Source organism: Aythya fuligula, chromosome 7 (assembly GCF_009819795.1).
Source record: "Aythya fuligula isolate bAytFul2 chromosome 7, bAytFul2.pri, whole genome shotgun sequence".
Lineage (NCBI taxonomy): Eukaryota > Metazoa > Chordata > Aves > Anseriformes > Anatidae > Aythya > Aythya fuligula.
This window is the reverse complement of record NC_045565.1, coordinates 23,599,520-23,617,872: the sequence shown is the minus strand read 5'-3', so window position 1 is coordinate 23,617,872 and position 18,353 is coordinate 23,599,520. Positions and strand designations below refer to the sequence as shown.

Below are 18,353 nucleotides of genomic sequence, written 5' to 3'. Positions count from 1 at the left end.
TAAAGGTATTACAATGTGGAATGACCCAGGTATTATACTCATTTGTCACAATTTCAAAACCAATACAGTCATTCTGTTTTTCCATCACAATCTGTTCTGCCTCCTAGCACTTTCCATCTGCAGTTACCAGACTAATACATGCAGTACAGGTGTTCACAACCGTCTTTCACACTGAACTTCGTGTCACCTCCCAACCTGAGGTACCGAGCGTCCCTCCGTGGCTGTGAAGAAAGAAGGACTGGTATTAGAAAAGACACGTAAATGTTCCTGACTATAGAAAGCATTATCAGCCCTGTGCCTGCCGTCTCAAATACAGGACCCTTACAGAGGAGATCGTAGTGAGAAAAAGGATCAAGGAGAAAAAGAGATGTCAGTGAGCAATTTTGCTACCTCACTCTCCAGCAAATTGGCACAAGACTTTCTTAGCATGCAAGGCACCATGAGACATTCCTGCTCTGAGGTGACTTCACCTACAAAAAAGTACCAGGTCCTTCTCCTTCTATAGAAAAACCATGCTACATCACCATCGGGCAGAGATGTGCCTCCTTAAACACAGCTCATCCTTCACCTCCAGAAGAGGCAGATGTGAGGCCCCATCCAGCCCACTCACATCTCGCGTCCTCAGCCTGTTTGTCCGTCTTTGTCCTTCTGGAGCAAATTCTGTGCTGCTGTTTTCTCGCCACCTTGACCTGCTTCTCTGCAACAGCTCCCAATGCATTTTCCAGCAGAAGCATTTCAAATCAGATATAGCACGGAGAAAGCCTGCTGCCTGTAATGCATTAAGTACAAGGCAGCCCAGCCATCTGGAGAGCACAGATAAGCCTACGAATTCCTATCACAGCAGCCTATTCTGCCCTTTGACTCGAGAAGGGACCCAAGCATCTTTGAAGACCTGTGAATAATCATTTACACGGAAGAGCTAAACCTACACAGGATTGGCCCTTAACTGCCAATCTTTTTGACTGTGCAGCATCCTTCATCTCCTTAAAGGACACGCAGGCAGAAGCGCTGAGAGGGAGAATGCCACATAAACAAAAATTAATACTGAAGTCAGGTTTAACAAATCAGCAAGCGAAGGGAAGGGGCCAAGAACTGGCTAAGACATTTCGTGCTTCACAGCGAGGGACTACAACAAGGTCAAAATAGCTAACAACTGGGATTGATTAGGAGCTTGCTTTGGCAAGTAGACCCTTTGCAGACTGGCACTAGCCGGGCTGGCATGGTGTTTCCAGCTTGAGGCGGACCAAAGTCAAAACCCTGGCATCAGCTCACTCCTGGGAATCTCCCACTCTCTGCTCAAGGGAGTATGGACAGAAAAAGGCCTTCTTCCCAGTATTTCTGATCCAAAAACTGAATAAACCACAAAATAGTCAGCAAAGCAGTACCACAAAGTCTTGTAAACGTACTTGTCTGAAGTACAGATGGGTGTATTTGAACTATGATTCCTGGAGATCTACAGGACTGAAGATGTGCAGCGGTAGGAGCTCATTAACAATCTATCCTCAGAACAGTCCCATGCCTGTAATTTTCAAGGGTCTGTGAAACCCCCTCAGCATGTAATAACGTTAACATTATTGCTTATAAATAAAAAAAAGAGAAAGCACTTAAATGACAGACTGAGAATGGTAATAAATGGACATCGGCGATTAACAAGGTAATAAAACCTTCAACAGGATTAGGAAAAGAACAAGATGGAACAAAACCTCTTTCAGCCAACTACTTAGCTACTTTTAAGGATATTAAAAATAAAATTAAATAAGTTAATCTAACACATGAGCAGAACAGTCAGGACACAACAAGTTTCGTACAAGTTCAAGTATGAGCCTGTAACCTCAGTAGGTTCCAGTGAACTGGAAGCAACTCAGAGCATCTGGAAAATCCCCCTCTGGTAGAGGAATGTCAAAGCCATGCCTGCTTGATTAATAGGAGATGCTCAGATACCACAGAGGAGTACAAGCAGCCATATGAAAATCCAGCCAAAGATGAGTTTCTTGGCTCATAAAGAAAACTTCATTAAAAGAAAAGTTCGGTCCTCATAATTGCAAAAATAAGTGTCTTTAATTGCAAAAACAAGTGTTGTCATGGAAAGAAGTCTTCCGGAACTATCCAAATAACTCAAAGGAGCAAACAACCAGTCCCAAATGCAGTGGGTACATAAGTTGTACAATTACATTTTAAATGTCAGCATTAAATGTTTTTATGTGGTACACTTCAAAAAAAAAAGACTGGAAAGAAGGATTGATTTTGTGTAGAAAGTATTTACAAAGAGAAGAGGGAAGGGGAAGTAGGTGAATACAAATAGAAAGACAAAATGTAGAGCAGGAAGGGGGAGAAAAAAAAAAAAAGAGACTGCAGTGGCCAAAAGGAGAGCTTGACCCTCCCACCCTGTGCTGAACCCCTAACACTGCATGAAAACAACAAAATCAGTTTGTTGAACAAGCCTGACCCTGACCCCAGCCACCTACCTTTACTAGTCACGTATTTCCCACGTGGGCTGGCTACTGATGGAAGGGAAACCGTGGCCCCAAACACAGGTCTGAGTTCACTGGCCAGTTAGATGGAGAGGCGAGTCTTCTGTCACTCTGTCACTGTCGCAGCAAATTGCAGAGAGCTGACTAACCACCCTCCCTGAGACCACACAGTCCCTCTCCAGTGACATCTCCGTTATTCCTCTGCAGTTCACCAGGGCCTATTATTGTTTTGCTTTGTTTGATGTTCTCCCTACACTGAGAGAGCTCATGAAGGGAGAAAAGAAGAGGAGAAATATGTCTTTCAACTTCCTAATCATCTTCCTCAAAATGCTCCGTGCATCAGCGCTGATTTCATTATCTGCCTGCTGCTACAGATTTTATTTAAAGAATAACACAGGGAAGAAAGGATTTAACTTGACCTCCCTGAACTGCTGGGGGATGAAAACTATGCAGAGCTGACAGTGAAAAGCTCGTTTCCTTTCGCAGTCTAACCTAAACACTACGCAAAATTCCTCTCTACCCAAGTTCCCATTTAAATTGGGCTATCAAAGGCTTTTCTTTTTTTAGAGGCCTGGGTCGATGCAATCAGCGTATCATCAATGAGCAAGGATTTATAACAGGAGCCATCACAAAGCATAGCTGGGGGTACAGGGGCTCTCAGAGGCAGAACAATACAGAAAAATTGAGTAAATTAAAACCAGTGTTCTTCTAGCCAGCTATATTAAGAAGAGAATAAAAAAAAGCAGTAGGGTCTGTATTTTTTTCCACCACATTAGTACAGCATTCAACCTGAGACTTTGGGGTTTTACTCGTTTCAGATCAAGTATGATAATAACCGGAAAGGTTAGTGGGAAGCATGGGAGGACATCAGCAAGTGATGATGAAAAGTATCCTGGACAGGGGGTGAAAGAGAGGGAGAAAAAACTAGTTGTAGAGTAAGATGTGGTCAGGACTGTTTAGCAGACAAGCACGGGACTCCATCAGTGGAAGCAGCAATCCAAGGCGACTCCAAGGTCTGTCCTAGGCTGCTTACACAACTTCTGCTCCTGAAGGTCCAGAGGTGCTGACACTCCTGTAGTCATTCACCTCTCCAAGAGTGACTAAAATACAATCCAAATATTTTATTTTGGGAAACAGACCATCTCTTCCCTTCCCGAGACCATGCACAGCAGCCTATTTTCAAGAAGCCACATTTCCACATTTACACTATACAGGTAGGACATGAAGAGAGGAAACCAGGCCAAATTAAGGAAGAGAAACCTAACCCTATCACCTTCTATATTTAAACCTCCTCTCTTCCAAAAATCCACCTAAAACAACTGTTCAGGACACTGAATTCAATTACCCTAGAACATTTCTCCCAACTGTTGCTCAAGTTCTAATTGCCCACTATCACAGCAAATGTCCAAGTAGATTCACTGCCAAAAGCTTCCTGCCTCCTTCTAAACACCAGGATTCTCAATCTCTAACCACACTTGCCGACAGTGCTTCACATTTTTCATCATTTTTACTTTTCCTTCTGCATTTGCAGGACCAAGGTGTCTGCACGTGATAGTAAAATTACTGAAGGCCTTGTTTGTCCTCTTCTCACCCACACCTGAACAAGGAACGAGAGCTCTGCCTCCATCCCTCACACTGCTGCAACATCATCAGTCCCACTGAGCACAAGGTTCTCCAAAATACCCATATCCCAGAGGTCAAAGTGAAAAGAGAGGTCGTCACACGCCTGGCTTACCTGATCCTCGGAGAGCTGCGATATGTGATTCACTGCAGCATAAGACTCTATCTTCGGGTTGAAGTGATTGATGATGGCTCTGAAACAAAGAAGGGAAATTTTCACAGGTCTCCGGAACAGCACAGGGATGCAGCAGAAACTCCTCATCAACCTGAGACGGTGCACTTGGAGCCACGGTCCTCCAAGAAGTGCTTCTCCCTCAACACACTAACTGCTTGCTCTGCTGAAGGCAAACTCCCCGCTGAGAGCCCCGTGCTGATTCAGTCACACGCTCATTGGAAAATGCAAACGCAGGCACTGCCCTGTGCGTGGGTCCGTCTGTCCCAGCAGAGACAGGGCTGTGCTTGTGGCTTTGGCAGGGGGAGTCACTGCCTTGCTGGGACCAGCCTGCAAACTGCCCAGTTCCAGCAAAGAGACAGCAAAACTGGACGTTGCTGCCCCATCCTGCTCGGGAACTTTATCTCTTGATCCTGTCCAAAACTGGCATTGCCTGCTGTCTTGCTTTATGTAACCTGGTGGCTTTTTGCTGTTGATTTCCACTCGGCTTTGAAGCGCTGTAGTCAGCTCGTACTTGTGGCCATCCATCACTGCAGCCACTACTTTGACTACCACAACGACTTCAGACCTCAGTCCCAATTTAGGTCACTGGCAATAACTCATGCCAGCGTCCCAAACACAGCAGCAGAATGCTGATCAGTCCCACTCCTCTGCCTTGCATCTCCGGCAGCAACAACGTACCACCCCAATTCCCTTCCAGGTGGATCTAGAGGCAGGTGTGAGAAATCCAAATGAAAAGTAAAATATGAAAAATAAAATAAAATAAAATAAATCCATCTGCAGCAAGAATATTTTTCCTCAGCCTCCCCTCTGCTTTTCAGGTGCAGCTGAGAAGACAAATGGCAAGACAGGAACGCCTCCCCATGCTAGGTTTTGCAACTGGCCTGCCTGGGACTTCACTGGTGAGACCCAGAGCCAAGGTAAAGGCTCACAATGGGAACAGCCCACATCAGTGCTCAGCACAGATGTGTGCTGATGGTGCCTGGAGAACGCTTGCCTGGCCAAATTACATCGCAGCAGCAGTCAGGGCTTTCGCTCTCATGTTCATCAGCATGGAAATTCACTCCAGCTCCCTCTGTTGCACTCTAATGGGTTCCCTCCTCCCCGCTCCTTTCCCTGCCAGAAAGGCTTTCAGCTACTTTCTCAAAGCCTCAGCAGAGCTAAGAGCTGGTGGCTGAGCTCAGGAGGAAGTGATGCTGGAGCTGGATGGGTATTTGGAGCTGGTGGAAAGAGAACCAGCCTGGAAGCACCCTCACCTCTTCAAATACACAGATAAAGACAAACAGGGGGAGGGAATAAGGAGGAGAGGATGAAAGGGGGAAAATCCTTGCAGCATTCCCAGCCACACATTATCAACACAACAAGTCTAGCCCATGCACAGGGCAGACACCCCCTGTGGCTACTCCTGCAGCACCAGGACATGCTCAGCACCGGGGAGCCTCTGTCGTCTCGCTTGCCTTGGCAGTTACATCAGTAAAACCAATCCAGGAGGGCCCCTGTACCCTTCCTGTACCCTTCCTCCCACCAGAGGAGAGCAGGGAGGCAGGTAGAGACGTTCGCAGCCTCTTCCTGTCTCAATTTGACAAGAAAAGCAGCTCCTGTGAGTCACAACCACACTCCCCTATTACCCAGCCTCGCGAACGCTGTGGCTTTCAAGTTGCATGTTTCACGCCTGGCTGGAGTCATATTTATACTCCTACAGGACACACTACAATCTACTGAAAAAAAAAAAAAAAGGGAGCACAGACTTAAAACAACTTAACTTCTGGCTTGACAGAAGGTTTGGCAGCTCGGCGGGGTTCAGTGCACTCACACGGTTCCAACATTTACCAGGGAACAGATTTAGCATTCATTTGTATCCAACTGCTGTGAAGCACTCCCAACACGGGCCGCCTGCTCCCAAGTCCCTGCTCGGATGTGAGCTAGCGGAGCGGCACCTGCAAGCACAGCTGGGACTCGCCCAGGGAAAGCAAAAGGCAGCAGCCAGCTGCCAGCGCAGGAAGAATCAACAGACATTGAAGAGGAGAAGGAATTCAAGCCTCCTTCTTCTTTTCCCTAAAGGCAAACGGACAGCTCCTCAGCAGCTAGAGGAAGAAGTTGAGCCATTTCATTTGTTTCTCCTTCGCTGAGAACGCCTTCCCAAGGTGGCTTTCTGCAGAGCTGTTTTCCCGAACCTGCAGGCAGCCTGGGGAAGAGGAGCACACGAAGGGCTTGGATTCAGCCCTGGCTCTGTGCAGCCAGGCTCTCACTGCTGAGCACACCCCAGCGAGGCTGGAGGGCTCCGTGCATGGCACAGCTCCTCACACCTGCTAGGAGAAATGCCATCCTTACCCAGCCCCTGCAGCAATGGGGCCGTTCTGCACCAACGACTCGGATGTGGCTGTGCTACTCCTCCAGCTTCTGAAACCCCACGCTGTCCCTGGGGCATCCTTTGAGGCAACTGCCCCCCTGGGCTGCCGAGAAGCAGCTGGAATTTCACTTTGCAAAAGCTGCTGCTCCACAGGCGTGTGCTCCTGGAAACGACAGGGGACTGTAGCTTTTAAGCACAGTCTCCCCCTTACGGACAATAGAACAGCAGCTTTGCTGTCATTAGTTCACACGCCAGCATGTAACAGCTGAGCCTTGGCAGCGTTTTATTTTTATACTGCGATTGCCTTGATTATTGGGATATCAGCCAGTACACGGTACCTTTGGGGAGAGGGAAAGGAGTGGTTAAAGCTCTTCTAAAAGGTTTCTGATGGGCTGTGCTCTGAGATTTTTGTATCGACCATGAAGGAAAAAAAAGAAAAGCCTTGTTTGGCATTCGTGGAACAGGAGCATCTTCAGCACGTCTGAACAGCAAGGAAATGGTAAAACATCAGCTGAAAGACAAAACATTGCAGAGTCCCATCTTGTCTTTGCCAGCACACACACACAGATATTTCCACACCACAAAGTCTCCTGGCGGGGCTGGCTGCCATTTGTCGTACAAATTTGGAAGTGCTTTGGGGACATCAATTTCTAGGGACCAGAAATCTCAGCAGCTCTGGAGAGGTGTCACTTCAACACTGCCTCCTCTGACAGGTTCACACTTCGGCAGTCTACCAGCAGCACAGGAGACTGTCACTGGACAAGGGAAGGAATTTTAACAGGCAGAAGGTGAAACAATGGTTCAGGAGCCATAAAAACCCAGTGGTTTGCCTCGAGGTTGATGCGTAGTGCTCTGAGGTGCACCACAAGCGATCTCCACTTTCTTTATTCCTCGATCTCCCAGCGAGAATCGTTCACACGACAGCCGTGCCAGTGCTCTCACAAAAACACATTCTCATCGCTTCATGCAACTCGTAGGGAGCAAGCTACCTACATACCATGGTGCCAGAAGGCATGCAGAGACACAAATTAACCTGTTTGTGTTTTTTTATTTTTTAAGGCTGTACAACATAGGACACTTACATTTATTTATATACACACATTACATACTTCTTTTTGGCATTTATTTCTTTCAGAGGAAGGGAAGGATTGCAGGAAAAAATATGAAGTGTTCTGCCCTGATTTAGGAACCTAAATGGCAATGAATCATTCGTTTGCACTAGTTGCATTAATCATGTTATTAGACGGTACAAGTGGGTCCCGCTGTAACTATAAAAATACATTTTTAGGAAGCCCCTGTTCCAAAGAGCTACTGGTCTCAAAAGGCAAGAGGAGAGGGAAGGCTCAGAAAAAAGAGCAAGAAGTGCAGTGGCAAAGAAAATGTAACGGCACAGCTTTTACTAGGGATCATGAAATATTTCAGTTAGAAATAAACTAAGGTTTAAAAAGAAAATAATACTGAAGGAAGAAGCACAAAGACAGGGAAGAGGAGACAGATAGGATCAAGGAAAGCAGAGGTGAAAAGACTGTGGGACAGAGATGATCAGAGCGGTATCGGCTGACCACAGGGCAGCCTGTCCGCAGCAAGTGGGGAAGCTCTGACAAGCAAAGGCTTCTATTTTGGCAGCTTAAGGCAGCTACAACTGGCCAGTCTTGAGCTGACTGCTATTAGCCTTTTCTCTATCAAAAACGCATGGGTTGGAAGGTGACAAGTGGGGGAACCATCATGTGGGCCTTTTATTATTTTTTTCCTCACAAAACGGGGACATTTCCCACTGCAGCTGTCACCTCGAGGTACAGTGCAAGAAGGAACACCTCCAGGGAGCTGCATTCCCACCCCTCACTGTCTTCCCTCCAACAGGGCTTGCTTTTGCACTGCCAACAGCAGCTCTCCAGCCAGTATGAAACATTTAAAAATTGTTGGTCTGCCTTGGTGTCACTCCTCAAAAAAGCAGAAACAACCAGTGCTGCCCTTCAGAGGGGATCCAGGTAAAAACATGGAGAAAGAAATGGTGAAGATGCAGAGCGTGCTGACAGCAATGGGCTCCTGTGAAAGCTGATGTGACATGCATGGAAAGAAGAGATTTAATTGATTCCTCAATCTGATTTGCCACTAGTTGTAACAACACACGTGGGAAGCGAAGCACACCAACACCACTAAGCCACTGGTCCCTAACTCTGAGCATCTTCCAGTCCACCTGCACGCACAGTGGCACACAAGAGCACCCTGCCTGCCGTCACCTCGTGACGAGCTGGTCTGGGTCCAATGTGCAGGGAAAGCAAAATCACTATGCTCAGGCAGGCAGTGCTTCTGCACGTCTTCTCTGACCTCCAAACTCTCCCCATCAAGCTATTGCAGATGAGCTGTCTAATACCCACTCCTGCTTGACGGCAGCTACATTTCCAGAGTCCCACAAGACAACGCTGTCCTCTCGTCCTGAGCGGTGAAATTAAGCACCCGAGAGGTGCTGGAAAGTAGGCTAAGGGAAGAACAGAAAGGTTGCAAAGCTCATTTTGGAGATGGAAGTGCTGAGCTTTCATTCACTGCACGAACCTGGTCTTTGCTCCTGCTTTGCTGGCCCAGTAAGCAGAGCCTGTTATAAAGCATTCTTGTGTACACCTCAATGTTTCTTGTACAATAAAGGTAGCACCACAAGCTCATTTCTTCCTGCATCTTGTTACAGTGGAACAGGGAAGAAGCAACACTTGGGTGGTATTTAGAATTCACAAGAAATCAAGGGTGATTTTATGTCCATTTACACCCATTCGTCTTCCCAACCGAAGGCTCGTGGCAGCACAGCTCACGGGGCAGTAAAGCAGAATGCAGGGTAAAGGCAGCCAGTTAAATGTCCTCTGCAATAAAAACTGACCATTTCTGAGATGGACAAGACCTCCAGCGTGCACTAAGCTCGTATGAGCTACCACAATGAGGGCTGGGAAGAGGCAGAAGCATGGAAGACTGTTATGCTTCTTCCTAACACGCTACTTTATAAAGCTGCTTCACTACAAAAGGGAGACCCAAGATACAATGGTTATCATTCAGGGACAGGAATCAAGAAACAACCAATTTCTTTCAGACTTGCAGAGACAGATCCCTCACCCTCTTACGTGCCTTAGCTTCAACCTGTATGAAATGTATGAACAATCACCTCCACAAGATGACAAGGGCTCGGTGCTTTACTATGCAACACGCTGCAAACTGCTCAGGCACAAGGCAGCAAGTAAATTACACCCAGAGACCAAAACGAAGAAACCCCTCATGCTCTTGCCCCATTCATGCCATCATGACCATGGTTGTTGGGGACCTGTGCAAGATCTCCCAGCCACAAGCCCTCCTTCCTGCAGCGAGCTGCAGCTCAGCAAGCTGCTGTTTGGGGCAAGGATCCTGCTGGCATTGCTCTCTCATGCACTCCCAGCACCCAAGGCAGTAAAACCCCATCTGTTCAGTGCCTGCAACAATTAGGTTGAGTTACTCTGTGCGTACAGCTCCACCTGGCAGAAGGTGAAATGGCTGAGATTATTTTATCACGTGTCCATGAGGCATCGCTATAAAGTACGCATACCTGCCATACGTAAGCTGTGTGCACCAATTAAACCCAAGCAACCCCCCAGAATGGTTCACTAAATTCTTCCTTCTGCTGCAGTTTAACTCCAGTCTGTTAAATTTCTTCTGCTCCTGCACTTTAATGAGTACTGACATTAAGCTGAAAGTCCACAACTCACAGGGGGAGGCATCCTCCAGACACAATAACAAACCGCGGGGAAGAATCCAAGACAAAAGAATATTTTAGTCAAAAGCAGTTACTTTACAGCTTACAGAAAACATTTGAGTCAGCACTTCTGTAATTTCACAGCAAGAATAAGCCCACTACACCTCTTCAATTCTGCCATACTGAAACCTATTGATTGTGATGACAGGCTCTGTGGTAGAGGGAGATGCATGGTCTATTTATTTAATAAGGAAGGGACTCCAGAGTGCACACTTGCCAACTGAGCTTCTAGCAGTTCCCTGCATTGTTTTACCAAGCCCTGTTCTGCAAGGAAAGCAGCAGAGGATGTGCTTTTTGACCCCACATGCAGCTCTGCAGTGCATCTTCCCACTGCTTGCTGGATACTAACCTGATATCCTTAGAGCAGGATGAGCTGACTGTCTCTTCTTACAGTTCAAACCCATACATTTAAGCCAAGCAAACCAAATACCTCTATCCTCACGCTCGTACCACTTCTGCTTTGGCTTCTTTTCTAAGGAGGTCTTCGTGGGTGAGCAGTTAACTCTTTTGGGATGGTTGCAGTGCCTCACTACGAAGCACAACTCCGTGAATTTAGCAAGTCCTATTTCTGCAGCCAGTGCACTGCTGGACTCATTCTGGCGAGACTCTCCCAGGTGTACTCACAGCTCAGTCATAGCCTAGATGCATTTCTGTTCCCTTTTCCAAATAAACAGGCATCAGAATTCCTAGATATGCATAACCAATGACACTGCCAGTTTATACAAGTGACAAAGTAGAAAATACTGCCTACATATTGGGAGTGAAAGCGTCCACTGAAGCACGGGGCACTAACCAGATCTGTGCTCCCACCCCTCTGCTGCTCTGTCATTGACTGGTCTACAACAAAGCTGTGACTTGGTAAAGAATAAATTTCTTGCCTTGATCATATAATTTATAAAAGAAATCAAATGACACACTTTATGACAAGTTTCATTGCTCTGAAACAACTGGCTACCAGTTATGAGAGTATGGTAATTTCTTTCTTTGACCAGAGTAAGGGCATTAAAAAACTACCTCTCCTCATTACTCCTGAATTCCCAAGAGCAGCACTCAGCTTACACCTGCTCAGGCCTACGAGCTGAACTGGTTCTGTTTGACAGAAACTTCACAAATATAAAACCAGCCCTCTGGTCTGGCTGCTGGGCACTGACACACAACAGTTTAGCATGTTCAAGATGTGAGAGCTGCCCATGCCAGGCTGGATTGCTTGCCACTGAATGGGATGTTTAAGCACAAATGTCACAATATCTAGCCTTCCACGGTTGTCTTACATTCCACCAATTTTGAATTTTCAACCAAATTCTAAAATAAGAAGCTTTCTAACAAGAGCTTTTCAATATATGCTTTTAGAAGGTGCCTACCACCCCAGGGCTCTGGTCCTGCCTCAGTATCTGCACAAATCCATAACAAATAATATTAATATAGAAGTGCCTTTTCCAGATTCTAATCAACCTTTTCTGCAGCACGCCTCATAGCTCATATATATATCCATTTGTTCAGACAAAATTCCTCAGATGTGCCAAGCAAGCGGAAAATGCAGTCCATGAACCAAGTAAGTGGTTGGTCTTAGTATTTAAGCAGCCTTTGACGCAAACAATGCAACACTCTGTAGTGGCTAGCTGTTTTAGAGCAATGAAAAATAAGACCTCAATACCATGTAGACCCCTTCAGCCATAATTCCCTCCCGTATAATGCAACCTGCTCTCCAAAATAGAGAACAAGATATGAGAAAATGAAGAAATGGTTAAGTCCAGGACAAGATATGAAGAAATGAAGAAACAGTTAAGACCAGAAGGTAGGAAAAAAACAGTCCAGAAGGTGAAAAGAAAAAAAGAAGGGTGATTTTTCACAGTGATTTATCAGACAGGTTTGCAGAGCCACCTTCTCTGGCGAGGACCACGAGGAAAGATCTTCTGGCAAATATTTATTCTCAACAACCACTGTAAGTGGGCCAGCGTCTACCCGTTGGTTTGTAATTCACATTGCAGACTTCCATCCAAGCCTCCTGAGACACAATACATTACAGAACCTCAAAAGGGATAAAAGCAATCTAAAATATTTCAGTTTTACATCCATTAGTAACATAATTATTATTTTATCGCAGGGTGCTTAACTTTAAGGAAAGCAGAAAACCTGGCTTATTGGATGCTGGGTTTAGTGCCAAACACCATGTGGACTGCACACACCGCCTTCCAAACACAGCAAAGAGTGAAATTTAAGAAGTTTATAAGTTGTCCCACTGGGACCTTTTAAAGCTCTCTGAGAAAGGCAATGGGTATAGCTGCTAGTCTAATTAACTTCGTGAACACTTGGCATCAGCCTCATATTATCCAGACAATGTGGAAATGACCCTTACTACCCCATCGTGTCAGGTGCGAGCCTGCTGCTGTTGCAGGTGGCCCTGCACACCCTGTTCACACATGGAAACACGACAGAAATCTCTCTTTAGGTCACATAACATAACTTTATTCTACTGACTCACCGTAAAAACCGTGCCTGCGACAGAAGTCCCAGAGGGAAAGGAAGGCACTGAAGCATCACTGTTTGTCTGGATTGAATAACAGGCCAGAACAATGCAATCTAGTTGTGAAGTAGCTGGGATATCAAATCACAGCGAGGGAAAGAGGGAGAGGAGCATTGCCTAAGCAAGAATCAGCTACAGTCAAGCCTACATCACGAAGGAAATGAAGTCGAGTCCCACAATGATATTTAATTAACTTAATTACAGTAAGTGTCACTACAGCTGCACCTGCACAGCCATATAATAATCTAAACAGAGTTCACAACCTTAACCACTCAGACACTACCTGCAACCACACAGACCGAAACCTGTAATTTACAACCCATTCCTCTGAAAACACAAGATGCTGTAAACCTCCCAGTATTTTCTCACCAGGCACATGCAAATGAGAATCACATTTGCTGAGAAACACCTGATGGGAGCAGCTACAGCTATGCCTCTCCTCCTCGCCTGTGGAAAATCCAGGACCAAGACCAAATCATGGACTCTGATGGCTACCCCAGAGCAATTATAACATCTCCAATAAGATGTTATCACACGTCATTCAGGACAGGGACAAACTGGTTTTCAGTATTACAGAAAGCCATAGAGCCAAATACCACTACAGCTGAATGAATGATACTCTCATGACATTTATTTCATGTCTGAAAGCCTGAAGAATCTGTAGTTGACTACAATTCTGTTTTCCTAAATTAGAGTATCTGGTTTATGGACCAGTGGAGAGCATCCCACCATAGATACGTAACTCCTTTACAATACCTCATGTGCGCCCATCCTTTCTCCTATTTAGTTCCCTTAACTAGATCTGCTTCCCTGGAAGCCCAAGCTCCTTCCATCCCAACCTCAGCAGACCTCACAAACCTACTCTTGATATTTAAGGGGTGACGATTAGAAGCAAGTGATTTATTACAGTCCAACAAGTTATCAGCTGACCTACTGATGACAGGTGGGTATTATTAAATCCATTGTGACTGCACAGAAAAATGCCATACATTTTTTTTGTGCACATCCTTATCCTGCCCCAAACACCAGTCCAATGTTGATAAAAAAATATTCAGCTGAATTGGCAGCTGAAGGACAAGAGTAGCATGCTTTGGGAACATAATCTCCTGTGCTGCACAAAGGAGGAGAGGATGATTCTCTTGTCAAATTCCCAAACTCCACTCACCCACCATCACACCTGACATGTACACCCATGTTCACTGTTCCCTGAAAGCTTTAGTTTAGTAATTTACACCTACATTTATTTTTTCTGCTCTGTTCCTTGCATGGGTGTTGCTGAAGGCAAGGCCAGGAGTGCAATTTCTATTTAGAAATGGTTCTCCAGGCTAAGAAGCAATGATGGAGCACCAAGTGCTTCAAAGTTAATCATTGACGCTTCCCTATCAAACAAGTAAAAGTCCAAACTCCTACAGTATTCTGTTATGATGCCTTTTATGCTTTAAAAGTTTTAAAGCGTTCTTCAAGGCTCTTAAGAAAACATAACACAAAAAAATAAGGCACGTGGTTTTTCATCTGTTACATGTGATATCAAACAGGTGGGACAGGATCTGCAAGCAGAAATGAGACCTGGACTTCTCTTTGTGAAAAGAGCTGAAGGTTTGCTTTGCTTTTTCTCTGTAATAGGAAATATACAGCCACACGGTGGGGAGGTCCCTCTGTTCGAACAGGGCACTGACTTCAGATAGCTCACATTACTTTCTGTGTGAAGCTCCACAACCCTTAAACCAGCATCACCAATTACACCTGCCAGACCTTTGGCCAACCTCTGAGTGGTGCAACCCCAAATGTGTTTTATCACCTCCCTTCCTTTTCTTTTTTAAACACGGAGCATCCATGTGTTCGGATGTACCTGACAGGGTCTGTACGCACTCAGCAGATGGAGAGGACCACACAGCTCCTCAGGTTCAGCAACCAAATTGAGGCCACATGAAGAGAAGTTGCCCTCAAGGAAAACCAAGCAAAACTAATGTAAAGAGACAAGTGGGCTCCTTCTATTTACAAAATAACTAATATCAACAAGAAGTCACTGCCCGTGGTCGCATTAGTTTCTATACGCTCTCTCTGATTGAAAGTCTTGAATTGCCATTTTACTGTTACGCTTGCATTGGCAAAAATGCAGTGCTGACTACTTGTATTAAGATCCTTATTTTTTCCTTAATTCCTGTTAGCTCTTGCATTCAAAGACTGCAGGTGACGCTTTCCTGGTCCACTCACTGTAGGAGACAGCCTTTTATTCCTCCTACTCCACCTCACCACCCTTGTGTCTTCGTACATGGAGCTAGATCTCGTTCCTTGTGTTGCTTGTGAACCACCTTTAGGAATATTATCTCAGCACTAGAAATTTTTGTCATACGCGTACTGTATGGCCATAAGGGAAAGTTCCTCAAGTTAAGCATTTTAGAAAATATGGAAGATTAGGCAGATCATACAAAAGGTATTCCATACATATACAGGTCATTATTACACTTAAATACCACCAACAGTTACTGTACATTCATGTGACTGATATGGCAGATTCATCCACATTTAGAAAGGAAAAAATCTGCAGTTTCAACTGCCTTGGCTTGCATTCATTATCAGTATGTGCATAATTACGTATTATCGAGGAACACGCTCAGAAATGTCTGACAACTTAACCTAGGTCAAACGCTGCTCTAATATAACTGATACAGCACTGCCAGGTAAAATGCTGCATAAGACCTTGCTCCAAAAATACTAGTCAAACTTGCTCCAGAAAGCCTGTTAATGCTACATGAAACAATCAGGCTGCCTACTGTTCATCCACCAAACCCCGTTTTCCCTTCACCCACGCTGCAGTTGCTTAAGTCACTCTTTTCCTGACTGCATTTAAAAAGCAATCCTCAGCACCAGCTTCCCAGAGCTATGCAAGTTAGCTTGCGTGGCAAAATTCCCTTGTCTGTAGCAAGGCTCCTATTAAGCCATGCAAATCATTAGAGAACTTAGGTTATTATTTTAAATACCAGGTCAGGTGATTACAGAACCCATTCAATATCAAAGGGATTAATTGCTGCTTTAACAGCCAACACGTGCTGGCTGAGCAACACAGCAAAAGTGATATGGGCTGTGGCATTTGATGCTAATGAGCAACGACACTTACCAGTTTGAGAGAGCCAAGGCTTGGCAACATGCTATATGAAAAAGAGAAAAAAACTGCATATATGTGTCTCAAAAAAAAAAAAAAAAAAAACACACCAAAAACAAACTGAAAAAGAAAAAAATCGAATGCTTTCTAAAAGGGCAGATCTATATTTGGCTTTACAGACAAGCCACATTGTGATACTCAGCAAGAAAGAGGATCAAAATTAGAACAGAGTTTAAATGCACTTTCTTAGAAAGGATTTCAGAATTTAAAAATCTGTTTCGAATGACACTCTATGATCTTTAACCTCCACAAAAATTTAATATTTCTCTTTAATTTGAATTGATCAAACACTTCATTTGGACAAAATTCAAGATTTCAGCCCAACTTTGGCATACAAGACTTTGGGGGAGGGGGAAACTGTAAAAAAAAAAAAAAAAAAAAAAAAAAAAAAAAAGTGTTCCTGTTGAAAGCATCCAATAATTAAAAAATGAGGTGAGGATGTTTCAAAATAGGAACTGGCAAAGTATTTTGCTTTCGATTTCCACTGGAAAAAAGATTACATCCAAGTTCTTTCCAATCTAATATAAACCCAGTGGCTCCTGCACAAAATATTTCAATGCAGAGTGCATCTATACACACAGCATACCCAGTAGGTCCTCAAGGCTAACAGTTTCCCTTTGCTTTCTAGCAGATTTCCTCTTGCCATGCAGCAGGAAGCTCAGCTCAAGATGCACAGATGTGTAGCCTTCAGGTGCTGCATCCTTGCATTCAAAGGAGATGTACAGCTGCTCTGTACAAAATGTGGCCATCAGCCCAGAGGTGCTGACATCAGGACCACGTTTGGGGTACGTTACCCTTGGCTGATGTGCCCATCCATTCCTCAGCATGTTCAGCATTCTGCTTTAATGGGAGCCAATATACTATCCATGACCTTTACTTCTCACAGTTCTCTAAGAGCTTGAAAAATTAATATTCAGGCAATCCTCTAAGTCTTCTTTTTGCACAGTGACGAGCAGGAAGAGCCAGCAGAAGAACAAAGAACACAGGAGAGCAGGAGTAAACATAGCGCTCAATGTGAATAGCGATGGCAAATCTTAATGCCTTTCTGCACCCAAAACACCTCTGCCATTACCCAACAGATGGAATTAAGAGGCAGCAGGACAAGAGCAAAGATCAACCTGTAGCTCCTATAGATTTTTTTCACTTACACATTGGGGCAGCTAACACTAGCTCCAACACAGGCTGTGCTGAGCTTTTAGACCCTTCCCCAAACCAGCTCTTCATGACCCAGTAATAGAGCTACGTCAAGTATTGACTGCCTTCCCAGTTTCATTAAACAGCTTTCAACATACCATCAATCATACCATTGCTTTAAAGTGGTTTTAGCCATTTCACAGAAACTCAAGGCAGACAGTTAACCATTAAAGGTCAGCTTCTGCTCCAGCAGGAGCTATGATTCAGCACAGCCCACTCTGCTGGGGCTGAATCCTGCTCAGCTGACACCACTACGTTTCAGTTCCTGCCCTACCTTTACATGTAAAGCATTGCTATGGGAAGTGCTGCTTGTATTAAAATTGCAGAGTGCCTGCAAGCATGGAGACAGTGGTCTCTTCGGGCTGCCAGACCCTAGAAGCTGACACGTAGCACCTTTTAAGTCAAAGGGTTTTTTGACCTAAAGACCCCAGCATCCTCAAGACCAGCGTTGAACACCAGTACTACAATAACACTATAACAACACTTACACTGTATGTACTTGATGGTAGCTTCCACAGTAGAGACTGAAATAAACATCATATTTAATTCTCTAAGTTCGAAGCCATATCCCAGCATGGATTTAATGCTCCTGTCCATCAATTTCACAACATGGAAAGCTGAGGAAAATCGGTCTGGAAGAAAAACATTTTTTTTAAACAAGTAATAGACTAAAAAATAGACTCTGAAGCACTCGAGCTTTCCTTTGCCATTACAGCTTATCATAAAACTGTTGCCATTCTAAAACACAATGGGGAAAATTCCAGCTCCCATATAAAAACTGAAACACGTATGGCTGAAAATACAAATGACAAATGTGACATTTTGGGTGTGAGTCAAGCCAGTCAGTGATTTCTCCGCATTGCTTTGCAGCACAACTCATCTACCCTGGCCCATCCGTACTGAGTATGGCCATCACTGTGACTGCAGGCTACAGAAAAAATGAGAAGGTTGCAGCCCACTGTCATTATCTTGAATCTCTCCTGCCCCATGCTCTTACAAGCAACAACCCCTCAAAATAGATCTCAGAATAGCCCTTTTATTTAACCAATGTGCTGATAAATTTCAGGAGGTCTAAGGCTGATGTACCAAG

The 18,353-nt window shown here is 44.8% G+C and overlaps 1 protein-coding gene across 2 annotated transcripts in view; it reads right to left on the bottom strand.

The window, feature by feature from the left end:
- The window catches only part of ARMH3 (armadillo like helical domain containing 3), a 119,176-nt gene that overhangs the window by 27,687 nt on the left and 73,136 nt on the right, over window positions 1-18,353 (bottom strand). For both annotated transcript variants that reach the window (XM_032190870.1, XM_032190871.1), the window contains one exon: window positions 4,207-4,285. In XM_032190870.1, the coding sequence (XP_032046761.1) occupies window positions 4,207-4,285 (79 nt within the window). The remainder of the gene's footprint in view (window positions 1-4,206; window positions 4,286-18,353) is intronic.